Source organism: Falco punctatus (assembly GCF_963210335.1).
Source record: "Falco punctatus genome assembly, chromosome: 12".
Classification (NCBI taxonomy): domain Eukaryota; kingdom Metazoa; phylum Chordata; class Aves; order Falconiformes; family Falconidae; genus Falco; species Falco punctatus.
In genome coordinates this window covers 28,567,186-28,580,480 of record NC_137592.1, presented here as the reverse complement: position 1 = coordinate 28,580,480, position 13,295 = coordinate 28,567,186, and the positions used below count along the sequence as shown (strand labels likewise).

General features: G+C 51.4%; 1 protein-coding gene across 1 annotated transcript in view; it reads left to right on the top strand.

Annotated features, from left to right (window-relative positions):
- Positions 1 to 3,627: 3,627 nt before the first annotated feature.
- PARP1 (poly(ADP-ribose) polymerase 1) overlaps positions 3,628 to 13,295 on the top strand; it is a 32,739-nt gene continuing 23,071 nt past the window's right edge. Inside the window, exons 1-4 of the mRNA XM_080408730.1 lie at positions 3,628 to 3,824; positions 7,575 to 7,737; positions 8,568 to 8,686; positions 9,760 to 9,974. Of these exons, the coding sequence (XP_080264856.1) occupies positions 3,705 to 3,824; positions 7,575 to 7,737; positions 8,568 to 8,686; positions 9,760 to 9,974 (617 nt within the window). The 5' untranslated portion in view covers positions 3,628 to 3,704. The remainder of the gene's footprint in view (positions 3,825 to 7,574; positions 7,738 to 8,567; positions 8,687 to 9,759; positions 9,975 to 13,295) is intronic.

Here is a 13,295-nt window from a genome sequence, read left to right as displayed (position 1 = left end):
AGGTATCTCAAGTATGTGTTAGAAATGGAGCCCAAAGCAACACAGTCTGTAAGATTTAGTGCTCAGGGTACTGTCAGCACAATGTGAGGGGAAGCATTTGGTCCTGTGACACTGAAGAGATATCTTATGGCTTCCTGCTACCAGGAGTTTGACCTGCTTCCCTCTGGCTCTCAGAGGAATCTAATGCAAAATGGCCCGGAAAAGAAAAGACAATTCTCTGTGGTGCCCTGAAGTCACAAGCCAGGCACCTGAATGCTTGGCATTGAGTTTCACATCATGAGACACAACTGTCAGAGCTGGCGTTTCTTGGGTTGCTCTTTTCTTCTTTGCTGTTTTCTTGGGGTTTGCCTCTAGAGATCAAAAATTACTGGGGGCATCCTAAAGATAAGTGAGATTCCTATATAATCACATGACTCCAGAAATAGAGTCTTTGAGAAAAATACCAAATGTCCTGACATTATGGTGAAACCTGCAAATTAGACCCTTGAATTATATCCCCTTCCTCACCTACGCTCCTGTCCATAGCACAGCAAGCTATGGGAGCCATGGTCGCATGTGTGATACATGTTTTTCCTGGCAAGCACCAGCAACCAGTCTGGCATCTCAGCATCAGTATTTGGAGATAAACAAACCTTATCTCTAAGCATCCTGGTACCGTAATCCATGATTTCTGCTCTGGTAACAGAGAGGAAAACCAAACCATTGGTCTCACATGTCTGTGCAGCACCTGTCGTCCAACAGGATCTCAAAAGTCAGCAGTCCACTGAGATGGGATTATTATTAGAAAGGGAGGTAGACAGCCTGCATGGGATCATAAAAAGCTTTCCCTCTTTAACTGCCCCTGCTCCTGCTGCAGCCTGTGGAAAAACCCAGCAGCCAAATACCAGGGCTCTTGAAATACCAGATTTACTTAAAGGGATGGTCCCCCAGGAAACTGGCCTTGCAGATGCCACTTCTCACACCTGCTGCCAGAGCATTCTCTGTTTCATAACAAAACTTAGCATCCTCAGCACTGTTTGTGCTAATGAGGGGCCTGCATGAGCACTAACTCACTGGTCACCCTCTGCAGAGGCAGAAAGAAGAGGGGAAGGGATGTGTTGTGATCCACATGTCACACCTGGGAAACAAAGATGCAGAGTGAGGCAGATCTGTTGAGATCAATGGATTCATGAAAGGGATTAATGTGATTTGGCAACTCTCACAACCACAAATCAAGATGACAGTTTGCCTACCGAGGAAATTACATTGCAGTAAAAAGAATCATAACAATGTAATTATGTTTGTATAGACATTCCCATTTCAAAGCAAGACTTACACTGGTTATAATCATACAAACTCCTGTACAAATTTTCAAAGTAAGGTTGAAAAGGCAAAGCACCCAGAGCTTTGAGCTTGGTCCTTCCAAGCAGCATGTTTGAGCTCATTCATACAGAAGGAACACCTATGCATTTCAAAAAAGAAAATCCACTCAACACCATTTTGTATAGTATTAATTCAGTGATTTGCATTCACAACTGAAAAAAAATAGGGTAAACTTTAAACAGCCATTTGTTAATTCACTTTCTTTGCTCGCTTTCACGCTTGCATGCCTGTGAATGTCTGTGTATGGTTCTGTAGACTACTACTTGATGTCTTACAGATCCTGTGCCGGCCCCTAGGCTGCAGGCTGTGGAGCAGTGCTTTGCTATTTAGACAGGGCTGCCTTTGCTTAGAAGTGAAAATGGCCCCAGCTGGATGAAATACTAACAAGAAGCCCTTTCTCTTTTGCTCAAAACCTATAAATAAATACCATATAAACAAAAGAGTATTTTCAGAGAAACTGGAAAAATTCTTGGAATAAAAATTCCCCCCAGGATGATGGCATGCAGGAAATCCCTAAGCCACAAATCTCGGGAGGCTGGAAAATGTTTGGGAGAGCAAGTACTGCTTGCTCGGCCTTTCTTATGTCAGCTCCTGGCAGACAGTCACTGGGAGAGGCAGGATCAAAGTTAAACAGGCCATTGACTTGACTCGGGACAAGTCTTGCAACTCAACCCTCGTTTGTGTGTAATCTGCTTTTCTCTTGGAAAACCTAAGTTGGAGCAGGGTGGCAGTAGGTTTGTTGAAATGGGTGAATGCAACGCCACACTTCACTGCTGTTCACCTTCAAACTGGGCAAAACCCCTAGCAGACACGACAGGCAGTGAGGGGTGCAACCATCTCCAGCTCCTGGTCAGACCATCTAGATGAGCTCTCAGGGTGCAGGGGGGTGGGGGTATCTTTCGGTTTTCTCCAGTGTTGCACTGATCTGCCTCTGAACCACTCATGTCTGATTCAAGAACTCCTGTAAGAAGTAATTAGGAGCCAAGACCACACTGTATTGAGCATCAGTACGGAGCCGTGTGTACGCAGCACCATCTAGTGCTTTTACGGAGATGGGGTTTTTTTTCCTCCTTCCCCAAATCTGGACTGATGTATTCAGGGCACAGCCTTTCATCCCTGGCACACCGGGAGTCTGTAGGCTCTTGGAGGGCTCACTGTAAAGGGAAACGCTGCGTAGCTTTATAGCAAATGTGTGACAGCCTGAGAGATGGAAAGAGTACCAGACTAGAGGTGTGGTAACATCTCAGCCCGTACAGGTTTGCCGAGATGCCGTCATGCAGCTCCAACCGACACCTGTGAGTGTCCCAAGCCCATCCGGGACTGAACATCCAGCTTTAGTGGGACCCCAATTCGAGAATCACTATAAAACTAATGACAAATACTTAGCAAGGGTTCGGAATAACTTCGGTGCTCTCTTCCTTTCTCCAGTGAAGCTACAGAACCAATGCCCTCTGCTGATCCTAGAGGATATTACCTCCTGTAGGAGAAAAAAGCCAGGATCTGATTAGTCGAATTGCTCTTTTTTGCTTTCTTCAGCCTCCGTGCTCTTATCCCGAGCCTGGGGGCGAGCTGATCTGAGGGACAGCTGCCAGGCACAGGTCCCCCCCGCCCTTTCTGCAGCAGGCGCCATCCGGGGAGCAGCGGCACCAGCGCGGCGGGACACGGGGACACAGGGACCCCGTCCCTGCCCACCGGCGGACCGGGCGGGTGCCCCCGGGGCCGGCTCCCCGGGGCCCACCTGCCGGGCAGAACGCCGGGCGCTGCGTGTCCCGGGGGGGATTTACGCCCCTCCGCGGCAGCTGCCGGGGCGCTGCGGGCCGGGCCCGGGGCCGGCTGCGCTCCGCGTTTAACCGAAGGCCCTATTCCCCGGTGCGCGGCCGCCCCTGCAGCGGGACGGGATGGGCTCTGACCAGCGCTGCTGCAGCAGAGGCACCGGGAGCCGCCGGCTGCCTTCTCCCGAGGGCTTTCCGGGGGGGACGGGGGGGGGGACGACGACGGACACCCTGTCCTCGGTGCGGGCTGGGAACCGGCGACCCTTCCCTACCCAGGCCGCCGCGGGAGCGGGGACGGGGGCGGGGAGCCGAGCGAGCGCGCGGGGCCGGGCACACCGCCACCACGTGATCCGCCGCCGCGCGCCGCCCCCCATTGATACACCGTACCAAACCAGAACGTTCCAGCCGCCGCCAGGCGTGCCGAATCGATGCCCGAGCGGCAGATCCGGCCGGCCGCTGAGACGGGGGTGGGCGCTCGGCGCTCGGCTAGCTCTCCCGCGGGCGGTGGCGGGGGGGGCGCGGAGTGGTGGGTGCGCGGCGCGGGGTGTCTCCGCGGCGGCGGTGGCAGCGATGGCGGAGCCGGCGGAGAAGCTGTACCGGGCGGAGTATGCCAAGAGCGGCCGCGCCTCCTGCAAGAAGTGCGGCGAGAGCATTGCCAAGGACTCGCTGCGCCTGGCCCTCATGGTGCAGGTACCGCGTGGCTGGGCCCAGGCTGGCAGCGGGGCGGGCTGGCGGGCCGGGCCGGGGCTCCGCTCCCTGTGCCCGCCGCGGCGGGCCGGAGCTCCTCGGCCGTGCGTCTCTCTGCCGCCTCGGGGGCGAGCGCAGCCTATTTTTAGCAGCGGCGCTTTCGCCTGCCGCTCCCTACGGTCTGTGCAGCAGCGCCGGCGCCCGGAGTGCCCCAGCCCGCAGCTCTCCGGGCCGCCCCCGGTCTCCCGCCCCACTGCGGGGCGGCCGGGTGGGCGCTGCTCCCCGCGGGGGCCGGCGCCGTCGGGCTGTACAGGCGTGCGGAGGCGAGACGGTGCAAAGTTCACCGCCAAGCGCCTTAGCGGAGGGGGCGGCCCGGGGGCGCGCACAGAGGCTCTTTGTTGTCATGGCGGGCAGGGAGCGGGGCAGCGGGGGGGGCGAGCTTGGTGGCTCGGCTTGTCTGTACCTTGGCAAGTGTCTGTCACGTGGGGTGTCTTGTGGCGGGGCAGGGGAATCTCCGTTTGGTGCCTGCTTTGCATACGAGACAGAAAATCCGAGCCCCGAGAGGCGCTGGGGGCCGCGGCCAGCCCAGCGGTTTCCCCGCCGCCCCCCCGCGGGCGGCACGCTGCGGCAGCTGGGGGTCTCGGAGCTGGCCGCCCGCTGCGGGCGCGACACGGAGCTGAACTGATGGCGGAGGCTTGTTTTGCTCTTAGCTGGCCTCAAATTATTTGCGTTTTGGGGTCGAGGCTTGCTCGGGTTCCTTTCAGAGGGAAGGGAAGGGGCCTTGGAGGGCGGGGGGCGCACAGACCCCACCGCCGCGGTGGCCGGCGTGGGACCCTGCCCTGCAGTGGGAGGGTGGGGAGGGAACGGGGCTGGCTGCAGGCAGGGCAGGTGGAGCGGGGGCTTTGCTCGGGGTGGGAAGAGCTGTCTTCTTCCCAGGTTGTGGGCCTCCAACCAACCTCTCGCAGGAGAGATGGAAAGGCACCTGCATCGTGCGGGTGGTGCGGATGGGCAGCGGGCTGGACTGGATGTGCCTCGCTGTGTCTCGCGTAAGATAAACAAATGCATATGTGTTTATTTATGGAAAGCTGGCAAGGACGTGGGGTGCGAACGCTAGAGCAAAGCTCTGCAGATGGGTGCTGTGGCTCCCAGCCGCCTGAGGAGCAGTTCCTGGCGGCCGTGCCCTTGGGAGAGGCTGCGCCTGCAGCCGCCCCTCGCCCGGGCTGCCGCGGGGCTCGGCTCCCCGCAGGGGGGGCCTGGCTGCCGGGGCAGGGCTGGAGACAGGCGCTGGTGCCGTGGAAGGGAAATAACTGCCTCTGCTTTTGCTCCCCGGAGCCTCCGTCCCATGGGAAGGATGCTTAACCGTGTGGGCCGAGCTGGCGTGTGCTCGCACGTGTTCCCCGTTGCCTTTCTCTTTTGTTTCTCCTGCTGCCCTCGGCAGCTCTCTGGAGGTGCCTGTTTTCCTTCCCCCCACCCCGCTCCGGCTGCTGCTTCTCCGGTTCCCTCACGTCCATTACCCCTTCCTGCCTTCCCCAGCAGCTGAAGCTGGTGCGGGGCGGGTTGGCCTTCCCCCAGCACGGGGGCCTGTGGGACTGCAGCGTGCCTTACTTAGTTCAGGGACTGTCTTTGGTTTTGTAGGGTTGGGAGGGGAACAGCTGGGATCACAACATCCTTCACGGAACCACTGCCTTTGGGCCAACCATCTCCCCAAAACTTCTGGTCTTCCACCAAATGCTTGTAGTTTTATTTTTTTTCCCCCACAACCTCTTATATTTGCAGCCTTCTGCAAAGGGCTCCCCCTCCTCACTGCCAGTTTTTGTGCCAGCAGAGTGCTTTTCATACCCTGCAGCTGAGCATCCCCCAAAAAAAGGTCTGAATTTCACCTGAGCACCCAGGCCTCTTGTTTCCTCTTGGGGAAATCCCTTGCAGAGCAGTCTCTGCTCTGCATTGCATTCTGTGCACCAAGGTCTTTTGCAAATTATGCAGAAGAAATTAAAAGGAGGCCTGGAGCAAGTCCTTAGCTGGGTGCCTTTTAAACTAAATCCGCCTTTTTGTTATGGTTCTTCAAGTGAAGAGCTCTGAATGACAATGCGATGCTCAATGTTTAGCACTGGGTGGACACCCAGGCTCTGCAGCACCAGCATGGCTTTGACTTTTGCTTCCCGGTAGAACTGAGTGGTTTCTGTTATTTGCATGTGCGATATGAAAGCAAGTGAGTCTCTCCATAGTTTGTTTAGGAAACTGTGCTTTAGAGATAGGTGAACTGGGAGAAGTTGTGTAAACAAGGTCTAGCTTGCCTGGAGGTTGCGTTTCCCACACAGAGGGAAGTAATGTTCCAGGTGCACAACCGCATGTAGCGGAGATCTTACTCACTACTTGCATGGTTGTCTTAAAGACTGAGCCAGCTCTGCCCCCTTCCATGCACCCCAGTGCCTTGTGCCCCCAAAGCCTTTGTGTTAGGGACGGAGCCATGAGGAATCCTCCAGGAAAACTCCAAACACGAGCCCAGAGCTCAGGGGTGACCAGCTTCCAGTGCCAGAGCTGTGTATGACTTCCAGACGTGTTGTGAGCAACCCCAGGGTGGCTTCTGTGTGGCTGTGGTTGCTGTGAGGGTAACTGGGCAATCCAAACAAATCCTGGCTTGTGGGATGAGTCCATCTGGAAATATAAATGTTCTCTTACACTTTTGGTTGATGGTTAGTTGTAACTGGGGCTCCCAGCTCTCCTAGTCCCACGCTGTGGTCTTTAAAGCCCTTTCCTCTGCCTTCCTGCTCATGTGAGGAACTTTCTGCTGCTGTTTTCAGCTTGGAGATCTCCCTCCTGTTGGTGGGTGAATATGTAGAACGGTTTCCTGGGTCATTAGTTCTGTATCGTCAGTAGTAATAATTATAAGATACTGACTATTATTAGCACAGCGGTTGTTTGCGTGCATTTCTTGGAGCCAAACCACTATACACTTACTTTATCTGATAGGTAACTGGAATGATGCCAGGTTGGTACTTAATGTGTCTGAGTCATAAATGAATGGAGCACTTCCAGGATGAGGCTGGTGTGGCAGGGCACACAGGAGCTGCGCTTTGGGGAGGACGTGGGTGATGCTTCTGTTCTGACTTTCTTGGGCTCTGGTGTTTCTCTTAAATTTTGCTTCTGCCTCCTGCAGTCTCCTGAGGAATCTCTTCAGACCACAGTCGCCTTGTGCCTGGTGATGGGCTACCCAGGAGGGCATGGATGTTTTGCTTGAGAGGCATCTCTCAAAGGGATTGTGCGTTGCAGGAGGTCCTGCAGAGCAAAGCCAGCCTCTTGCGCTGCAGCAGTCTCAAAGGAGTTTGTAGCAGATGAGCCATGTGCTGTTACTCGTATTGCTCTTTCCACAACCTCTGTTTTGCTTTGCTCATGCCTGCAGATGGTCTGATTCTCATAGAGAATAAACCTCTCCTTGTCTGCTCAGGGTTGATATAGCCACGCTGAGGCTGTGACCTTTCTGTTTTGAGTAAAACAAGCTAAGCAGTGAGGAGATGAACTGGTTAAGCTAGGCAAATGCTCCTTCCACATCTATTCCCTTTGGGAACTATCTCCAGCAGCTCATCTGTCATACCAGATTTTCTTCTTAGACTTTGTCCTAAATAGTATCCATCTCTTAATTTAAAAAAAAGAAATTACTTGTGTTTACCCAGGTACTCCGTTTCATCCTGGTTTTTTTTTTCCCTTGATTCTGTCTGAGTCACTTCATCTTGGCCTAATGTGCTTTCTTCCTAGTCACCCATGTTTGATGGCAAAGTCCCTCACTGGCACCACTACAGCTGCTTCTGGAAGCGGGCTCGAATTGTGTCCCATGCAGACATTGATGGCTTCCCTGAGCTGCGGTGGGAAGATCAGGAGAAAATCAAAAAAGCCATTGAAACTGGCGGCCCTGGAGGAGGTAAGCAGAGGTCTTCTGGTGTTTGGAGCTCCAGCTGCAACCGTGCTCCCTCTTCTCAAGCTATTGTTGTGGTCATTTTTTTGCTGTGTCCCTTCAGCAAGTGATGTCAGAAGGATTCTTGTGGCATCTCGGTACTCCAGGGCTAGGATGCTGGCAGTATGATCCAGCGTGTTAAATCAACAAGGGAAAAAGACAAGTCAGGTAGCAGATGTATTGCCAAATATTTCTTGTTAGCGTGATTGGTGTATTTTGTTCTTTAATATTAACAAATGCTGTTGTAATATGTTGTTTTAATGGTACCTTCACTGCAACGTATGGTTATGGTGTGGCTCTTTGGAATTGTTACACGATGAGCAAGTGAGTTGAGGAGCAAGTGGGAAGGGTCTAAGTACAGATCAGACTAAACTCACCACTGGTGGTGAGGCTGGGCAGTTTTAGATTATTGTTTGTCTGTTGAAATGTAGTAATAAAAGAAATAAAAGGACACTGGCAGTTGGGAAGAGGAGTTCTGCTTTGAAGCAGAGCTCTTTGTGACCCCTGTTACAGTCAGGTCTTCAGGTAGATTGCACTTCACACTATTTTCAGGAAAGAAGTAGAAAGGGTCAGTTCTGTGCACATTTGAAAGTCTTTTAAAATCATGAAATAAGTGGTCCCATAAAACTGTTTCTTGGCTGTTTAAGGAGCTCTCTTTATTTTAAAAGTGCTTTTGAGCATGGACTGCTTGTCTTGCTCTGTGGTCATATTCTCAGCAGATGAGTTGCTGGGGCAGAGAGTAAGAAAATAAGGGAATGCTTTTAAAAGCCAAACTCTGTATTTGCTTTGTACTCCAGGAAAAGGAGGAGAACAGGAAGGAGGTGGCAAGCCTGACAAGAGCCTAAATGACTTTGCTGCAGAATATGCCAAGTCTAACAGAAGTACTTGCAAAGGCTGTGAACAGAAAATAGAAAAGGTAAAAAGCTTTCCTTTGTTCTCTCTCTCTTGTATTCTCTCCCACCATTTCCAATTCAAACAGTGCCTTTAAAAATTGGTTTCTATGTCCTGCATATGGAAAGCACTTGCAGGGCTGCATTTCTGTGTCTGAGGAACAGCTGCGTCCTGGACAGCTGACAGTAAAGGCATCCCTCAGGCATTGTAGCCTGGGCTTCAAACCTGCTGATGCTTCCTTTCACTTGGGTCTTAGATCAGGCTGGAACACCGCTCGCCAGCATGTCTGTGGCAAGAGAGCCACCACTAACTGCAGCTTTTCCTGCTTGTTGCAGCACTGCGAAAGTGTTGGCCTCTTCCTCCTCCTCAGCCAGGCCAGCTCTGTGTGCCATGCATCCATATTAACTCCATGAAAGCAGACAGAAACAGTGGTGCAGCTAATTAACAATGCAGCCCTGTAGATGAACGTGTCTTGGTGCTCTGCATTTAAAGCCAGTTGGCAAATGAGGTTGTGAGCCTCTGATAGATGTGGATAGACCTGCCAGCTGGGTAAAGCTGGCAAGGGCCAAACACCAGTGCTGGTATGCTTGTGTCTGCAGGAACATTGGTGACTGTTGTGTAGACATTTCCTTGTTGGAACATGAAGTATTGCAGTCTAAAAGCACCTAAACCAACTACTTTTTGGGCATCTGGGAAGTAATTTGTAATAAGATGGGGTGAGATCATATTAGCAGAGATGCTTGAGTGGTAGGGACATAAAGTTAATTTTTTCAGTTGTCTGTATGGGGTTTGGTCATGTTAGTTTTGCTTGTTCGAGCTTACTGGGAGTTGGAGTAAAGGCTACAGGATTACCTGTTTTGACTGTTTTTTGAACAGAAAATTACCTAAGAAGCTGGGTTTTTTTCCCAACCTAGAAAAAATATTGAAGAAAGCAGAGGAGGTGCAGTGAAGGGACTCAAACAAAAGTTGCAGGCTTTGCTAGAGGATCTGTTGCTATTTTACAGGTGTTTAGGAAGCATCATGTTGGTAACTTGTTAACATCCTGCTCCTCCTAGAATGACTTAACAGTTGCTCTTGTGTCACTTCAATCTACCTCAGGGCCAGATCCGGATTTCCAAGAAGATGGTGCATCCTGAAAAGCCGCAGCTGGGAATGATAGATAACTGGTACCACCCGGACTGCTTTGTGAGCCGCCGAGCGGAGCTGGGCTTCCTCCCAGCATATGGAGCCACTCAGCTCCTGGGCTTCAGCATATTGAAAGCTGAAGATAAAGAAACTCTGAAGAAGCAGCTCCCAGCTACCAAGAGTGAAGGGTATGTTGGCAATGTAAGAAACTGCGTTGTCTAGAGGAGCCAGTGCTTGCTGTCAGATACTTCCATGGTAAATGTTTTGGGGTGTTGTTGGCTCTGTTAAAAGAATACTGTTAATAGGAGGATTTGGTTCTTCCTGTGACCTTAGGCAGACGACAACAGACAAATTCCCTGTCCCCGGGAGCATGCAGTCCAGTTGCCCCTTGTGACTGCCTTGAGAAAATGCAGAGACCAGCAGCTGTGACTGGGAGGACTGATGTAGGGCTTTCGGCCATAAAACACGTACTTAATACAAATGGATACTCAGCTCTGCACCTCCTAGTGTGTTGCTGTTATCAGTGATGGTTTCTCTGCTCTAACCACTTGTTAGAGAATTGACTTGACATCTGTTATAATCTATGAGTTGCTGATCTGTGATAGGCACTGAATCTGATAATTGTGTTTATTGGCTGCGTAGTGCTTACACTTGGATGCTTTTGTTTGCTGAATCTTTTATAGTTTGCCTGAAATTTCATTGCCTTGCCTAGAAATTTTTAGTGGAGGCTCTTGGCAGATCTTGTACTGACAGAGAAGCACTTCCAGGTGACTTGCTAGCTTTGGTCAATCTTTCTCTGTTTAATGAAGGCTTTTGTTATTTGTTCTTGAAGTGACTTGCCTAAAGTCATGCTTCATAACACAAGCCAGTGTTGCATTGTCCTCGTGGAGGAAGGAACATAAGGTGTTTCTGGGTCATACAAGTCAGATCTTGTCATTGTAAAACATTGGGCTTTTCCATGTAGCTTGTTGACTGAATTCAGCTTTACTTTTGCGAGGGTTCACCTTGAAACTGTCCAGTGAGACTGACGCTGGGTTCTGAGAAGCTGCAGCCATGTCAAATCTGTGCAGTCTTTGTTAGTATTGGTCCTCCAGATGTGTGGCTGATGGGCATGGTGTGTACTGTTCAGAGCCTTGCATGTATGTGAATGTCATCCTTGGCCATAGGTAACAGCGGAGCGTGCATAAACTGATCTACGTGTTCTTAGCAGGCTGCAACTTCAATGCTTTATTCTTCATTGGCAAGTAGTTGCTCCAGAAGCATTCAGCAGTGGTGTGGGTGCTGTGGGGAGGGACCCACAGTACCACAGGAGCAGGTGCTTCTGCTGGAGCCCTGTCAGATTCTGTGCTGTTCGCCTCACTTGGCTAAGATGAGCTGTCTGCATCTACCCAGCAGCCTGCCATCTTTTCATGCAGACATTTTACCTCTGTGTGTGTTGCAGGATGTAAGTAGAAGTACAGTGTTTTAATGTGCTTGCAGCTTTTCAAGTAGTCCTTTGCTTTTGTGCTGAGGTGCATGTTCTGCTTTGTCCTAGAACAGCATGTGAGTTTAATAGGGTTATTTGTAGTTTTCTCCTATGTCTTCCGCAAAGCTCTAGAGATTTGACTGTGTAAGTGTTTCTCTTGTCTGCCCTGACTCTGCTTTTCTGGGCCGCTTCTGGGATGCTATGCAAAATATGAAGGCTTTGTAAAGATAGGTTACAGAGTCGTTTGCCAAGTCACTGTGTAAATAAAAGCCTAGAACTGCAGTGGAAAAAAGCTTGAACTGGTGATGCAGGGTAACGTGAACCACAACCTGGTGCCAGAAAAGCAGCAGGAGATCTCATCTTTCCTGCTTTCGAAGGACTGCATGGACAGGCACCTCAACCCTGAAGGTGCTGTCTGCACATTCTGGAGGTGTCATGCAGCTCCAGGTTAAGCGTAGAGGTTGCCTGAGGCAGAGGATAAGTACTCAGGTCAGCAACAATCTGGGGTGCTTTACAGGGAGGAGGAGAAAAGAGGAGTTCTTATTCCTCCCTACGTAGGCTGCTTGCTTTATCCAGGGTTGTCATGACTGTCCTTCCCACCCTTCATTTTCATTGTTGGGAGGGGAACGTGAAAAAATGGAGAGTAGATGGTAAGGAAGGGCCAGGCTAGAGTGGGACAGTTCACCTCCCTCTTCATCTTCATGAAAGTTGTAATCCTGTAGTTGTGTATCCTCCATGGAGGTGAGAAGTGATTTGCGTTGGCTGCTAAGCAAGTGGTTGGGCCCTGCCTCTTGAATGCAGGAAGACTGTCCCATCCCCAGCAGGAGAAAGGGTGTACGCAGCAGCACCCAGCTGCTGTTAGCAACGCGTAGTGTTTGGTCCCAAGGACGGAAAGTAAAATTAACATGTATGTCGGTGAGTGTGTATTTTGTCGATTGTTCTAGAATTTGCTGTTTTGGGAAGATGTAAGATGGATTCGGCTTTGCCATTCCCTTCTCCAGGCTGTATAAAATGAGCATTTGCTTTAAGCCCTTGGGATAGCCAGGGGCAAAAGAGGTGGTGGTGACTGGCAGCTTTATGCCTCTCTGCAATCAGGATGATCCCTCCCGCTCTGCGGCTTGTTCAAGTGGCTGGAACAGGTACAGTAATCACTCCGTCCAGGAGAGCAATCCACTGTCCCCTTGGCTCCAAGGAGAAGCTGCCAAAAGTGTAAGTCCCTGCTGGAATTTGGATGCTTTCCCTGGGTCATAGGGCCTCTCAGCAGGGTGATTGCCTTCCAGCGGTTGGTGTGCTGGCTTTCCTCCTCTTGGAGACAAGTTACGGCACAGGAGGGAGCACTGGCTTGCTGGAGGCAGCCCACCTGTCAGCCTGCCAAGGGAGAGGCATTGCAGATACACAGTGTTTGGGCACCCATCCTAAGCACTTACATTATTAAGCCCTCTGGCTTGGGAAGGTGCAGCAGAGCACTTGTACTTAACCTGATAGGCTTTTCCAAGATTGTGGTTGTACCCATGACTCTCTTAAAACTTACAAAAGCCATTATCCTCACGTGGGTCTCAGTGAATACTCTGGTCTTGCCCCTTGCAGGGACTGCAGCTGGGGAGGAGAGAGGGGGACTTGTTTGGCTTGGGGACATTCAAAGGCACAGCTCTGTGTGTGCTGTATCCAGTCCTGCCGCATTGCTTCCTGCTTGCCTGATTTAGAACGCAGTATGGAGATTTTCTCAAGAAATGCGAGCTAAGCCAGAAATGCGAGCTAAGCCGTTGCGCGTTGCTGATAGTGCGGTGCGGCTGTTCCCCCTGAGGCAGCGCACCTTATAGCATAGCCCCAGCTCGACTGATGGGACCTTGCAAGGGGGCAGCTGAAAGACCACCTCTTCTGCAAAACCAGCCCCCTTAAAGACTGGCAGAGTGCCCTGAATCATGGGTTGGTCAGAGGGGTTAGTGGTGGCCACTGCAAATAAAATGAGAACTTGGCCCAATTTTAGGGGCCAGGACAGTTACTAGAGCTTACAGGTGTCTTGTGCGTGAGTCTTTGGAAGAAG